The sequence below is a fragment of the Rosa rugosa genome, chromosome 3 (genome assembly GCF_958449725.1).
Source record: "Rosa rugosa chromosome 3, drRosRugo1.1, whole genome shotgun sequence".
NCBI classification, from domain to species: domain Eukaryota; kingdom Viridiplantae; phylum Streptophyta; class Magnoliopsida; order Rosales; family Rosaceae; genus Rosa; species Rosa rugosa.
The window spans coordinates 38,341,308-38,357,912 of record NC_084822.1 but is presented as its reverse complement, the minus strand read 5'-3'; the positions used below and the strand labels follow the sequence as shown (position 1 = coordinate 38,357,912).

The following is a 16,605-nucleotide window of genomic DNA, read 5'->3' as shown; positions in this document are numbered from 1 at the left end:
ATCTGGTGGATGAACTGGTGTCTGTCGGCTGCTGGTGTCGATGTGAGGCTGATCGTGGTGGTGGTGTGATTGGCGGTAGCAGCGTTCGTCGGGGGGCGCCAGATCTGCGGTTTTGGAAGGCTGGGAACGAGGTCCTTCATTTGGATCTCAACTGCCTGGGTGTGCCTTGGTTGAGGCATAGTGGTCGTGGTGCAGAAGGGACTGAGGCTGCTGTGGTGCCGGGTTTGTCTTGCCGGCAATGGATTTGGGTGGTGCATCTCACGTATCGGGTCTGGGACCGGGGCAAGAGTGTCTGGATTTGGGATCCGGGCGGGTCGGGGGCTTGGGCTCTGACCCACTCTTTTCGTTGGGATTTTGTTCAACAGTTGGAATGGCTTGGGGCCCCTACTCGCTACTGGCACTGGATTTGGGACCCAATGCTATGGTATTTGTTCGTGAAAGATCATCTGCCAACATGGCCATGTTCTGACACCCTTGGCCGGCTTCGATCTTTAGGTGGGAGAGTGCCTTCATTCCGACGCCAAGTTGATTTTTGTCAATTTGTGCGTTGGGGTTCGATGGGTAGTCAAACCACCGACTACTCAATTCACTACACGGCTGCAATCCGTAGTGTAACATTAGCTGGCGTTTCGACGTTGCTACCATTGCGATTTTCATATTTCTTTGTATTTCAGATGCAATTTTTGCATCTTTTCCTTTCGTGTTGTTTATTTTCATTGTTGATGCATCTTTGCATCGTATCGTTGTAATCTTTCAATTTCAATAAAGGGCTGACCTCTTTTTACTCAAAAAGGTTATATATACATGAATCATTTTTGGGTTTCAACTAAACTGGAATTGTTGAGAGACTTGATTTTGATCAAATATGAACCATTTAAAATTTTTGGCTCGGTTTATAATTACAAGGTGTAGCTTTTCACTTTTACCAAGCTAAATCAAAGGATACTGAGTAGTTCCATGCAAATTTTGAGTTCGCATGTATCTAAAACAAAATAAAATACAACTCGATCATTAGAATCTTGTTTTTTTTTTTTTTCTCTTCACATAGAGTAGTTGAAATTGTAGAATGGATATGTATTTCTCAAACTTAAGGAACTAAGTCGATGTGCCAACAACTTCAAGGTTCAGTTTCAGGAGTACAGACTTGTTTGAATCCTGATTGAAACTGCTTATATCAATATCCTTGGAAACATTGTGATTTACTTCTATTTTTTCAAACGACACAAAAGCAAAATCACCACACATAACACAAAATCTGTTGACTCAGTAAAACCCTCTAAAGAGGTAAACAACTGCGGGCACTATGTCCGTGAACAATCCACTATGAATATGAAAGTACATAAACTTCTTACACAACTCATCTTCTAGAACTAATCTAGTAGGTAATGGTGTCTCCTCGTCTTTGCTGCTTCCAGATCAACGACCTTGTTCTCCTTTATCAATCTTGAGCTAGATGACACAACTCTCACCTCGGTTGTCAATCACCTTAAGGTACAAATCATGCATGAACTACCAACACATACGAAGCATAAAACCAGGAAACTTTTTGATAGAAAAAGTTTTTGAATTTGATAATCCTTCAAGAGCTAAACAAGGAAACAACTCATGCAGATTTCTCACATGAAATTTTAAACAATGTGAAACTACATATTTATAAGAGATGAATGAACTAGGGTATGCTAGGATTTCTGCTGCGAAAAGATTTTTTTAAAACAAGTTTATATCCATGGATAAAGCAATTTAAAAGAAAAACCCATGCCACAAACCAATTTATGAAACAATTATTTTTTTTGGATAAAACCTTCTGAAAATTCGCAGATCAGCACATTAGGACTGAAAAGATGTTCGCATCCTACAATAGAATTTAAAGACAAGTTCAGTCCTAGACACTTGACAAGCATGCACGTGTAAGTAAGACATACCTGATTGATGAGAGTTGTGCAGGAAGCTTGAAACATTCCATTCTTCTAAGAATCCAAGAGTATAAATTAAACTATTACACGAAAACATGACTCTTGATTGTTGCGGTAGAAAATGCCAATCATATAAATATCACATTAATAACAGTAGTCGATATTATAATAAAATGAACGCGAACAAAAAAGAAAATGGACGAGCTGTACATATGATCATAACACCAAAGCTCTACTGTATATAGACCTGTAAATTGACCGGATTTTGATTCGGACCCGCTCCAGATCCGTGACTATTGGACGGGTTTGGATCGAAAGTTTTGATCCGTTAATGATCCGAATCCGTTAACCCGTTTATTTAACGGATCTAGGTCGATCTGATCCGTTAATGATCCGGCCCGTTTTTGTAATAATAAAATATTATTTTTTTATTAACATATTATTATTTTTTAAAAATATAAAATATAAAATATAAAATATGAAGAATTTCTAATACAATTTTTTTGCAGAAATCTAAGGGACAGTCTATCACCCAATATTCCAAGAAGCATTAAGAATTTTGATAATGTAATTATACTTTTGGTGATACTTTTCATGTTGTTTTAATATTTTATTAATATCTTATGAGATACCATGATATAAATTTAATATTACTATTTAAAATTTTAAAATATTTGAAATTATAACGGGTCGGATTAGCGGACCGGGTATCCGTTAACCCGACGGATACGGATTTAGATCGAGCTATCAACGATCCGCCGGGTTAACGAAGCGAGTTTGGATCGAATTTTTTTTTAAGTAAACAGATTTGGATTAAGGTCGATCCGATCCAAATCCGGTCCATTTACAGGTCTAGTCTATATACAATGGACGCGCTTTAGCTTTTTCACTAATATTCTTATTTCCGAAAGTTGGAAACAACTTTTTCAAGCTTCCCAATTGATGCATGCAATTATGTGATAGTACATTTCTCCCACTAGGAAGCTATCTCGACAACTTTATATCTGGTCGATCGTACCTCGACACTTTCTAGTCGACCTTCACTTCAAGGCTTTAACCTTTGTGCCCAGCCATCTAGCATAATTTCAATTCATCGAACACAGCCAATCAAAAAATGGGAGCTCCCAAATTAAGGAGAACCATTGCTTGCTAATAGTCTAATACAATTAGCCAACAGTTCTACAAATCACAGATAAAGAGAGATCCACTTTAACAAACGTACTAATCAAATCATTCAACACAAAGACAATAATTTGGAAATCCTACTGTTTAGAGAATTAGAGTCTTTAGACATTGAAGGATTGTATTCGCACTTACTGATGAAAGCATAAGAGAATTGTGAATTGAGACCCATCACTTGAATAGAGAAAGGGAGATGAGACCAAGCATATATAGAGACGAGAGGAGTCGACATCCTCTATTTTTTTGTTTTTTGTTTTTAATGAACAGAGAATGTGTTTCTGTAATGTAATCGACGTCGTCTTCTGAGGGTTTGGAAATGAGAGATGGAGAGAGATATAGGGACTCAGGTTGTCTTTCCGTCAAAAGTGCAAGGATAAAATAGGTCTTGACGAAAGTTTTATTAAACCTCCGTTAGAGCAAGTTCACCGGTAGTCAAGAAATATCAAGGTCGAAAAGTCAATGCGTCGACCAGTCAAGTAACTGTTCACTGCTACTGGACATGGGTTTCCACCCGTTTTTTTTCTTGACCAGTCAAGACTGTTCATTTTTCACTGTTCATCGATTTTTTCTTACATAAATGAAAAACTAGGAATAAGTACAATACAACGTTATTTAGTTGTTGTACGAGAAATTCGGTTTCTAACCGATTTTTATTTTCGAAACAAACGTTATTTAGGTGGTCGTGAAAATTAATTTTTCATACGTTTGGAATTTGGGAAAACTTCCTTCATGAAAGTTGTAGAGCTCGTCGATATGATCTCGGGCATATATAGAACGCAATATTCGGAGTTCGTATGAATTTATTATGAATTTTTGAAATCTGGAAGTTTTCTATAAATAGCCAAAAAAAAAATTCCCTTTTGTTTCAAAGGACGAAATTTTTTCTTTTTTTCATTCCCCCCTCGGTTCTCTTTCTCTCTCGCGCGCTCCCCCAGACCCGGCTCATCCGACCTGACCTGGATTTTTCTCCCTCCTCCGACATCTTCCAGCCACGATCCCGGCGCCCCCGAGGTCGACTCGCCTCGCCCAGCCGCTCCGTGGAGTCAGCCCGCCCATCCGCTGCCCCCAGGCCGAGATCGAAGCAACCCCAGGCGGAGCAAATCAGACCCAATCCGATCATCGTCCTGTGTCGCGTCTCTCTCTCTCTACAGAACACGCTGACGTCACCCACATTTGGGTGTGGGCCGAGCTGGCACAGGCCTTGTGGGTCAAGGAAAATGTCATCCTCTTGCCTTTTTTCTTGACTTCGGTCAAGAAAGTTCATCGTTTGCCCGGTCAAGCTTGTGTTGGTAGAAGAGAGATTTTGGGGTTGGCCGGTCACCACCTCACCAAATCCATGCTTTGCCCGGTCAAAGAGGAACCGGTGGACTTGCTCTTACAGCAATTTGGAAGCATGCAGCTTAAATAATAAGTGCTTTTCAAAATTGCTAACCCGGACCGGTAGCTTCTTGAATAGGCTGATCGATCTGTGGAATAAACGAGTTCAATCCCAATTCTTCTCCTCACAAAGAGCTTTAGTTAAATGCTAAGCCCTCCCAAACACACCATAAGCTAACTGAGTTAGGTTTGGTTAAAGGAAAACTATCAACGTTTGACCATCACCTGAAATTAATGCTACTGTAATGAAAAATATATGATTGGTTTCATTATGAATATTCTATAATTCTCAAGAATATTGAATCAATGTAGCATAAGTTGTTAAACTAATTATACGTGTAGAGTACGTCATAAATGATATTGGTCTAAGGTTTTATGTTATAAAATTTCAATATTAAGAAATACTATAAAATTTTCAGTTTATGTTCAGTATGACATGAATTATCATGTCAACAGAGTGTCGAAATCATGTTGACATCCATCTTTTTGGCCCCCGATTAATACTATGATTGACGTCTACACGTACTCCTACTGATGTAGGCCATGATCTTTAAATGCCAAGTTCAAACAGACAATCATCTCTAAATATTCTATCTACATGGTTTTCTCAAAAAAAAAAAAGTTCAACATGCACACTACCAAAAAAAAATTAATGCATGCAAACCAACATTGAACAATACTAGCTCGTGAACTTCAGGTGAACATGCCGATAGTTAATATTTAGAGTTTACAATTTATGATACAAAAATTAAAGTCGACAAATGGGGTGAACTTTATAATAATAATTATATGAATACTTTTAAATGAACGGTTGGATGAGTGTTTTCAATTTTAATTGATATTTTAAAATTTCAACATACATGTCATTCAACTGTTCATTTAAAAGTCATTATTATAAATTTCTCATTAAAAAATTTCTCATTGAAAATGTACTCAACGTTTCAACTTTCGTACCAAGACGTTGGAAGGTTTATAGTTTTTACTATAATCTTTACCTGTTGAAAATGAGAATAAATGCAGTTTTGATGAGAACTGATAACGCACGAAATTTTTCTTTAAGAATCGAGTTCAACTGTTACTACGTACTCATTTTGGAAGTAGTAGAATTGAAAATTTAGGGTTCCTGTAAGCATAAAACAGAGAGCATGCATGCACAGTTAAAGATAATCCAATTGGAAACATTAAACCCCAGCTTCTTAATATAATTAATCCTCAACCTTTCCTCTCACCCAAGAGGCAGTAGATGTGTTTCAAGTGGATTGACTATAACCGTCTCTCCATTGTACTCTTTCAGGCAAAACCAGCTTCTAAAATATTCATCACAGAACCCCCACTTGAAGAAAAAAGAAAAAATAAACATGCATCTAGCTCGAATCCCCTACCTTATTCTCTTTATTCATGGATTATTTATGAGATAATTAATCTGAGATAATCCATTTAACCAATCAGAGTTCGTTAAAGAATTACAACCAAACTCATCAATCAATCCACCAATCAGAGTTCCTTAAAGAAGAGCAACTCGTCAATCTCTTGAGAAGAAGCCAAAGGGAATAATCCCTATCGTCCTTCTGCCTTCAAAGTCCAAAACCATACCTCTCCCTCTCCCTCTCCCTCTCCCTGATATAATACCATATCACATCTTTTAGTTTCATCATAATCCAGTTGAAAAAAAAGAAAAAGAAAGAAAAAAAAGAGATATTACCTACTACACTTTCACCCTTATCCACGGGCCAGCGGTTTAAGAGTAGCCGGGCCCAGCGGCCCATGAATCATCAAACACGTGCCAGTCCCGTGCGCGAACAACCCTTCCCGTACGAATGGCGTGAGCCAGATGAGATTTTAAGAGTAGTGACTGGTACTTCAACCGGTCAAGACCCACCGCGTCACATACTGGAATAAGCCCAGCATATGCTTCCACGTGTACAGTCTCCCTCGCATATCCTCTTCCTAGTTCCTAATTCTCTCTCTGTTTTTTTTTTTTTTTTGGTCAAACTCCAGGGGACTCTAACCCTCACAGTTTTTAATCTTCCCAAAGGAAACAAAAACCAGAATTTTTGTAACAAAAAACACCACCAGCTTTTGAAACCGAATATTCCCAAATTAAATTCCCACAGTTATCCTCTCAACAACTGAACAACAGCACCACTGTAGGGCACAAACCCTCTTCTATATAAAGCCTCTCCCCCACTCCTTCCTCAAATCGCTCTAATCACAGGACCATCACTACAAGCTTCTTCAAATCCTCCAAAAGAGAGATCACAATTTACAGTCTATCAATGGCTTGTCTCGTCAGAACCAGAACCAAGAGAGTCACTTACCCGCTCGACGACAAGGTCAAGGCACGACTCGTCGGCCGGGAGAGCTACGTCAGCAGCGGCAGCGAGCACTCCGGCGACGACGTCTCTCCTTGTCTGTCCGAGCTCGTTCACAGCTTTCTCGAGGAGGAGGAAGAATCGTCGTCGTCGTCGTCGTCGGAGCCGCGGTCGCCGGACAACCGCGACTACGACTCGGACCGAGTCGACTCGGTCTCGGATCGTTCCGCCGCGGTGGAGTGCATTTTGAGATATTCGGCGAATGCGGACGCCTACGCCAAGGTGCTGCTCGCTGACGTGGCGGAGGCGGTGGAGGCGTTCTCGTGTCTGATATCGGACAAGTCGGCTCTGCAGAGGAGCGTCATGTCGTTTCTGAGGGGGAAGGGGCACAATGCGGCGATCTGCAAGACCAAGTGGAGCTCCGCCGGCAGCATCACCGCCGGGCACTACGAGTTCATCGACGTGGTAGCCGCCAACTCGTCCGCCACGTGGCGGCAGCAGCAGAGCAGCAGGTACTTCGTGGACGTGGACTTCGCCGCCGAGTTCGAGATCGCTCGGCCGTCGGGCCAGTACTCGCGGCTGACGCAGTCGCTGCCACGTCACTTCGTCGGCGGCTCCGACGACCTGAAAAAGATCGTCCGGGTCATGTGCGACGCGGCGAAGAAGTCGCTGAGGAGCCGAGAGCTGTCAGTGCCACCGTGGCGGAAAAACCGTTACATGCAGAACAAGTGGTTCGGGCCGTACAAGCGGACGGTTAATCCGTTGCCGGAGAATCCGCTCACGCGGACCTCGCCTCTGTTCCCACAGGTGTCTGGCGCCAAATGCCGTTGGGTCGGGTTCGACGACGTCGTTTCTGAGACCAGCGCCGTCACCGGCCGCGTCTTTATCCGTACTTAGATGAGAGTGATTATCCATCCAATGGAATAAAGATAAATTACATTTTGCGCTTTTGTTTTCTTATGGTGTAACGCGGCAAACGCACATTGTTGTACATGACGGCGGATTAAAATTTTGACTTATTATATTTGACCATCACTTAAATCAGACGGTTGTGGGATGAGGGGTCACTGGAACACCGTGGGGATTGGAGTGGGGAATTTTAATTATTCTGGAAGGGATATCGATGAGGATGACAGAGCACCGTTTCCTAGTGTTGCTTTCAGGTCCGGTGATGGTGTCGATGAAAATGATGTTGGGTCGCTTGGATTGTAGCGGGGAGTCGACGTGGTGAGACATATGAGTGAGGTGGTAGGACAGGAAAAGACAGTAGTTTTGTTTTGAAGATTTGGATAAGATTGTTTAGTAATATAATTTGGGAAAGTGATTCAGATGGCTATGATTGTCAATTTGTCACGTCTATCACTAGATGTCTGGATGGTTATTTCTTTAAACACCAAAATATCGTGTATTGAAGATATATTGATATTCTGAAAAATGAAAATTTCGGCAAAAATATTGTGGAAATATCGATATCGATAATTTTTGAAAGAAATGGTGGAAATTGAGAGAAAATTATTGAAATTTTAAGTGAAACTTTGTGAGCTACTTATTTGTTCCATTATCTATTATATTTGAAAAAAAAATGGTGAACAACCTTCATTTCATAGTGAATTATAGTAATTTAAAGTACGTATGCTGCCGCCAGTAAAATATATAGTACCAATTATAATTAGAGATTTAGTAAAGTTGTAGAATTATTCAATCAAGTACAAACGAATTAATATTATTAAAACGTAGCAAAAGTATTTTGGAGATCTTGTAAAGCATTAAATCTATACTATTATTAAGAGAATAGACTTTGTTAGCCAAAATTGAAATTTTTGACAGATTTAGCCCTGAAAGATTAAAAAACTTTGAGAATAAATTAAATCATAAGGGTAAATATGAAAATTAAAAAGAAATTATCCCACAATCACTACTATTTTCTCACTACAATAACTGTTTTGTTTTATTTTTATTTTTTTAATAAAAAACCATTACACTTGCATAGTATGTATGAAGAATTCTAGTTATTTAGAAATGTTAGAGTCAACAAATTAAAAATACAAAATTGCTAGAAATTATATTTTAGAAGTTTAAATTAATTGTAAAAAAAAAAATTAGTAATCTTTTCCATGAAAAATACATTTTAATATAAAAAAGAGTATATTAGAACCAAAACCAACCGTCAGTCGAGTTGGTTGGGTGCTTGAGGCGTTTCCTGACTCATTTTTGCTAGGGGTCTATGGGACAAGTTCGAAACCTGTCAATGTTCAAGGTTTGGTTGGTTTTTCTTTGGGAATATTCCCTAAATTTTGAAAAATATCGCACATTTCGGTAAATATCGATATTTTCGCGATATTTTGTAAATATCTCGCGATATTATGGTGATAGGCAACCAAAATTTCGGGGACTCAAAAAAACAATATTATCGTCGAAATATCGGCGAAAATATCGATATTTTAGTTCTTGCTTCCTTATAACGGAGGGACATAAATGGAAAGTGGAGCAATGATAGCTATGATGGTCATGAACTCATGATTATCACTAGAAGATCATGGATTAGACACTGTGTTGTATGTACAATTGGAGCATTAGCATTTCACACCGTCAATGAATTATTATTATTATTTTTTTTTAATCTAGGAAGCCTTTGGTATACGTACCTTGATACCATAAAAAAATCTATCTATGGTCGCCTTTTTTTTTTCTTGACACTGTAGAAAAATAATCCATTAAACCGTATTTCTTTAGATGACATGTAGTCCCACGTGTATTTTGACGGTTGAATATGAATGTACAATTGTTGTTGTTGTCCCCTCTTTGATTGCTAATGAATGAACGAGCAATGTGATTGTGATTGAGTGAAATTTGACGCTCTCTTATTTCTATTAATATGGTTGTTGACTTGTTCAGGAAATTTTAGTTGTAACATAAATTAAGGCTAGGTTCGGATCGGTCCGGTCCGAAAAAGTTGAAAACCGAGATCAAAACAGACAGTGTTGGTTAGGTCTGGATCGATCTTTTAAGCAGGTTAAAACCAATGAGAAACTGACCCAAACACAATCGGTCCGGTCTTCTGTTTTTCGGGCCAAAAAAAACTATTTTTTTTTCTTCAGATTTCAGTGTTTAGGTAACCTTCTTCCAATTTTCAGAATTTCAAATGACAATGATGACATTTCTAGTTGCACAACACAAGTGAAAATCTGCAAAACTATGCAAACTGTAGAATTGCAGCTTCAAAGACTGCAAACTGCAAAATTGCAGATTCAATTATTCAAAGACTGCCAAGTGCAAACTGCAAACTATGCAAACTAAAGCAGTAAAGCCATCCAATCCAACTATGCAAACTTAAGTAATTAAGTCATCCAAATCTGCACTGAAACTAAAGCCATAAACAGATAAACTCAAGTAACTCAACATGCTCAACTCAAGACATAAACTAAAGCCATAAACAATCACTAAAAATCTACAATGCAGTTGACGATGTCATCGTAGATGGAGCTGTTGCAGAAGATGGTTAGTCTGATGCAGTTGCAGGGACGACAACATTCTCGGCAACTTCGGTGTTAGAATCAGAATTGGGGTTTGCATTATTCAAATCGGAATTTGAATTGGGTTCAGACTGGGATTGAGATTGGGATTGGGATTCGGTTTGTGGTGTGTTTCCAGTGGAGGAATCCATGGGTGAATGGGTGATTGATCGAGAAACAGAGTGAAGAAGAACAGAAGAAGTGAAAGTGATCGATAAAATGAAGTGAAGAAGACGACTTCGATAGGGTTCTTTAGGTCGAATGAAATTGGGTGATTGCCTGCACCCAAGTTCAGGGTATTCTCTATAAGCTTGACTGAGAGCCAATTAACAGGCGACACATATATAAGTACAAATATCGGTCCGGATCGGTTATGCGAATATTGAATCGAGACCGAACCGAAGGACATGGGAATTAGTTCGGTTTAGCCCGAACCGAGGATTTCAGCTTTCAAACCCGACCCGAATGGTCAGTTTCGGTCCGGATCAAACCGGTATCTCGGTCTCTCGGGTCAAAACGCCCGGCCGTCATAAATTACTACAAAAGAGTGTACAATTGTTGTTGTTGTTTTGTCTTTTAATTGCTAATGAATGAACGAGCAAGTGAAATTTGACGCTCTTTTATTTCTAATCACATGGTTGTTGACTCGTTCTAGAAATTTCTGTTGTAACATGAATTACTACAACATTATGTTACGTTCAACAGATTTAACTGTCTTTTAAATCATTGAAAATCAATCAAGCATTAAAATCCAAACTAAACGCTGAAGTATTTGTCTAGGTTGGAACTTGTCTTTCTTCTTAAAAACTACAACAAATGACTTATGAGTCCTCCACTCAACCCCACTTACAAGTTACAACAACAACAATCCTCATTAAATCGTCTACTAAAAGCTTGCGTTAATAATTTTAACAAAGATATATAGGATCACACCACTACAAATGTGGGCAAAGGCCACACATGTATTGCCACAAATTTGTAAAACCGAGGATATGGAGCTCATACCCACTGTTATATACAAATAGACCTATAAGCACAAAGCGTGGGAGGCTGATTAAATAAATATTATTTATTTATTTATTTATATTCAAACCAATATTTAATACTTGTTTAGGTTTTCTTTTCTGTGAAAACTAATTTTATTGAATATTTTATCCTTTCCTTTTCCTCTTCGATCACATCATAAATTGTGCTCCACACCTTTAATTGAATCTCAGACTCTCTCTCTCTTTCATCTTCTTCTCAGAAAAAAAAAAAAAAAACTTATCTCTTTCTCTGGTCTCTCTCTACCTCTCTCTATCTGGTCTTACTGCTCCAAATTCACCATGATCGATTACCCTGGACAGTCTGAATTGTAGGGACTAGATCCCCAATCTATTCAACTCTGGTCTATCAATTTCACCTAATTTCTATTTTCGAAGTAGGGGTTGTGATTTCTGATGCGATTGTGGTTTTTCTTTGCATTAAGGGATTGCAGAGATTGAAGAGATTTCAGACTGTGTTCGTGGAGAGCGAGGTTGCGAATCACCTGGGATGAAAAAGCCATCAGCCATTACAACTCGTTCGTCGTGCTTGAACCTAAGACCATGGAGAAGCTCCAGTGGATAACACAAACAGGTACCATTTTGGTTTTTATTATTTTAATTTTCTTTGACGGCTCATTCGATAGATGTGGGAGAAAAATTGGATGATTTTTGTTGTCTATGGTTTTTCGATTATGGCTTTTTGATTGAATTTTGTATGGGTCTGTGCCTATCATCTCTAATCCAAGATCCCCAATTTCAGCACTGAGTAGGAGGCTGAAACCATGGCAGCGATTAAACCCAAGAAGATCATCATTGAGATCCTGGTATAGGTGAGTTCTGTTCCTTGTTTGTTTCTTCAACACTAACTTCAATTATGGACTTGGACACTCAAAAGATTCAAGCTTTAAACATGGATTGCCTTTGCTTTCAGATTTCGGCCAAATCAATTGCAAACTGAAGCTGCTCTTCTTGCTTTCCCATGTACTCACCAACTTGATTAAGCCATCCATCCCCAGAAAGATGAGATAAAATGAATAATATCAAGAATCTAATCAATTTCAATTTCGGAACTACAAAGAAGCAAGAGGACTGAGGACTCAGTACTGGATCATGAATAGAAGCAATTGTTGACCAAAAAAAAAAAATAGAAGCAATCGAAACTCTGATTCCTACCCGTGGTCCCCACCATGTCAGAAGAAGCCACACACAACAAAACTGAGACAATTAAGGAGAAAGCAACCCCTCCACAGCGCACTGACCTAAAAGAAAGTGGCTGTGTCGTGGCAATGGGTAATAGACACGTACATGTGTGGCCTTTGGCCCAAATATGTCACCAATAGTGTATGGGGCTATTGCCCATAATTCTAGTAGTGGATCATTTTAAGACTGGATGGAATATGCATTTTGTTATTGTCACAAGAGATGGTGATAAGTTCTGGCTCGATCATGAGGTTTATACCACATATTCACATGCATGACACATCAATTTAAGCCCAGCTGCCGTGCCATCTCAAATGTCAGAGTTCTTGTAAAGTACAACTAAGTGATTACGAAAAGAAAGATAAATTAGTGACGTTAGGAAATTAGGAATGCAGGGAGATTAATTAGACTTTCCCTTAATTCATTCTCATACAAGAAGATTACTTGAAAATTTGCGGTTGCATTTTCGCACGCTTGAAAGTAGCTAGTAATTTGATACTTTGATATACATTATTAATTTAATCTTTGTTATCTAGTGGATGAGTGATATATTATTAAAACCTAATAAACAGTGGAACCTGATCCGCATTATAATTGTTATATTATCTTACAAATAGTGTTTAATTAAGAACTACTTTGCAAACAGGTTGGTCTAGGCTTCTTTTTTATTGTGGCTTTAGTTTTTGTAATTATATATTGAGGGAACTAAGCTTTAGTCCCCATGTATTTGTCTGTTGTGCATTGTTTGTTCCATTTAAAGCGACTTCATTTGTGTTGCTATAGAGGACTTGATTGCTTTTCAATTAATTTTGCAAAATATCTCGTTTATTTTACTATTAAGCAATAGAATACAAGCAAAATGGTGAGGTTATCACATCCTAAGTTGGCATATATCTTTTTGTTCTTTGGGAAGTGAGTGCCGCAGCATCTAATCCAAGGTTCCATTACCACTTAGCAGTGTTATGCTCCCACCACCATCGTCGTTCTTGGTGTTCACACAGATTATTCTTATTCCCCTATCACTATTATAATCTTCTTCTCCATCTGTTTTATACATGACATTGTGAAATTGGACTACAACAATATTTGGAGGGGGGAGTTCTGGGTAGTCGATCATCATCAGGACTACAAGATGAAGGCTAGAAAAAACAATTCCAACAACATGAACATGATGATGAATGGCAGTCCTCCTCCACCTCCTCCTCCTCAAATTGAAGGCAATGCCTACGCCAACTTCAACCACAACAATCCTTATGTTCAATATTCCCCAGTTCCCACGTCGAATTCACCTACCAAGCGTTAGTATATGTTTCTCTTGCTCGATCTCTCTGTAACTTTCATTCATCAACTTCAGTTTGCTGTTCCTAGTAACTGATAAGTATGAAGAAGCCACCTTTCCCATGCTTAAAGTTAATTTTGACAGACTCATCATTTGTTTGTGTGCTCATGATGATCTTTAGGAAACCTTAATTTTAAGTAAAGGTTTGTCATGTGATTTAGTTTTACCCGTGTGCTGAAGACGTTTTCCTAATTGTGTAGAATTAAGAACATTAATTTCAATGTTTACATGGTATCGAATACAGACCTTGTATGATGTTGGTTGTTTTCGTTTTTTTTCTTCATTTTGGTCCAGGTCCCATAGATAAGGTGCTTGACACATTGAATCATTGTGGTAAAAGGGTTGAAGGTGCCTCCAGAAGAGCAGACACCATTACGGACAATGTCTGGCATCACTGTGAGTTTCTCTCTTTTAAACTCCTATCTCCCAAGTCCCATACCTAATTGTTAGATGTAAATTAAACATGAAGCAATATGAAAACTTTGTTACTTAAGTTTGCTTCCCACTGGAGCCTGATCATCAGTAGGTCTGTAGGTGCATAGTTGCATACATCTGATGATCCGATCTCCTTAATATCGAATCAGTAGGTGCATATATAGTTGCTCATATGGTAAATTCCATGTTTACAAGAATATAACCTAGCTAGTTTGTTCCGAAATGTGTCACCTGAAATTCTACAGAATTAGCCCACCATTGAATGCCTCTCCTCTATATAAATCTAAGCTTGTTGTAGGACTTGACTTGTATCAACTTTGCAGTAAATTACTTCATAAGCATTTTTCTCACATGTCTTGGAATTTTTGCCTTTGAACAGTGAGAATGAGTCCTAGTCTTGCAGACGCAGCAGTGGCGAGGCTTACTCACGGGACAAAGGCTCTTACAAGAGGGGATGATAAAGTATTCCAGCAAAAATTTGAGACTGTGATGCTACAAGAGAAGCTCCTGCATTCATATGCTTGCTATCTCTCAACTTCTACTGGACCTGTAATTGGAGTGCTGTATATTTCCAATAAAAGAATAGCCTTTTGTAGTGATTTCTGTCACTATATTTCCCCAGCGCATCCGAACACATATTTTAAGGTACTACTTTTTTTTTTTTTCCCCTGAATTTTAAGGTACTGCTTATTTTCTGTTGGACATGGAAACCAAATTCAATTCTCCCGTCTGTTTGTGTAACTTAAGACTATAACCTGCATTTTCAAGAGGGCATCTTAATTTTTTTTTTTTTTTGTTTTTTCACCATTACTAAGATTAAGGGTTGTTACAAGAAGCATAAAAAACAAAGACATCTTTGGGTTTACCCTGAAAATGAATTCCGATGATACACAACTATTTCTGATAAGTAGAACCCGGCAAACTTTTTTCTATGAAAAACAGGGAACGAAATTAAGTTGAGTCTCAAGTGTGATGTGTTTTGTTGGGCAGCCTCTCATAACAACAACCTTTAGACACATTTGATTCCAGCCTCAAAACAATGCCCTTCCGGCCTTCCCTAAGCATTTTAAGGTGTTTACCACAATGTATATGTTGTGACTTGGCATTGTCAGCCTTGAATTGTCTACCTAATTGGAGATACGATCTTTGTTTTGACAATTGTTTTATATGCATGTCTTTGTGCTGACTCTGATTTGCACTTAGGTGTGATTGAAATCAAGATCCCTAAATTTGTGAAGTTGGGGCAAAGAGTAATTAAGCATCGACTTGTGCATCTACTACTTGATTTCGTTCTTGAATAATTAACCAATATCCGAATATTTGATCAATTTGTTGAATATGTAGGTGGTGGTGCAGCTTGATCAGTTAAGAGCAGTGAATCCTTCTGCAAACAGATGGAACCCTTCAGAGAAATACATACAGATAGTAACAAGAGACGGTCATGAGTTCTGGTTCATGGGGTTCATATCTTATGACAAGGCCCTCAGTAACCTAACCCAAGCTCTCAACCCTAGTTCTGGTGGAACTCATCTCAACCCTAAATAACTTCAGTTAACTTCTATATATTGGAATGTAATGCAACATATCTTGCATATCCAGAGTTCACCTTGTGTTAAAATTCCAATAATGAGAGTACTTTTCCTTGATCCCATTGTGATTTTGATTGTGGAAATGATCAAGATGCATTAAGAGCTTCCCACATGATCCTGGGAGACTTGTACTTTGTTATGCATCTGATGCAGTACTTTGATTTTTTTTTTTCCTCTAGAGTTGAGCTACATTCGATCCACACATAGCACGTTTGTGGAATAAGGCTTTGCATTACTTGGTTATACGTGTACCGACGTCGTAGTGCAAATTAATATCGAAAAATAAGATGAGTTGAATATGGTGATTGAGTATGCTAAATTGAATCTGAACTCCCCCTCCCCCCTTGTGTGTATATACGCGTTTGTTTGAATTGATAAAATCAGTTATGAACATGTAGAATGAATTTTTGTTACAAGGGATCGTTAAATAAATGTATCCATGATCCACCAAGATAAGGGCAAAGGGGTTTAGACCAACAATTTATTGATTGAAGTTTACATTTGGACCAACATAATCCTAAGGGTTAATTACAGTTTATCCCCCTGAGGTTTGGGGGTGTCATCATTTCACCCCCTCTATTTTTAATTTTGACTTTTTACCCCCTAAACTTTCCAATATCAATCAGCCGTGTCCAATTTCTCCTATTCCATCCAAATTGGACGTTAAGTCTGACCCTTGAGGGCTAAAATGGTCATTTCAACATAAAAAAATAAAAATAAA

General features: G+C 38.5%; 2 protein-coding genes across 2 annotated transcripts; both read left to right on the top strand.

Annotated features, from left to right (window-relative positions):
- The first annotated feature begins 6,622 nt into the window (after window positions 1-6,622).
- Window positions 6,623-8,311, top strand: LOC133738942 (uncharacterized). The gene has a single exon (XM_062166632.1). The coding sequence runs from the start codon at window positions 6,749-6,751 to the stop codon at window positions 7,679-7,681; it is 933 nt and encodes a 310-aa protein (XP_062022616.1). The 5' UTR covers window positions 6,623-6,748; the 3' UTR covers window positions 7,682-8,311.
- A 5,118-nt stretch (window positions 8,312-13,429) lies between these two features.
- LOC133740767 (GEM-like protein 2) lies at window positions 13,430-15,941 on the top strand. The gene is made up of 4 exons (XM_062168719.1): window positions 13,430-13,819; window positions 14,155-14,256; window positions 14,675-14,940; window positions 15,640-15,941. Exons 1-4 carry the CDS (start codon window positions 13,654-13,656, stop codon window positions 15,838-15,840), a joined length of 735 nt encoding a protein of 244 aa, XP_062024703.1. The 5' UTR covers window positions 13,430-13,653; the 3' UTR covers window positions 15,841-15,941.
- The last annotated feature ends 664 nt before the right edge of the window (window positions 15,942-16,605 follow it).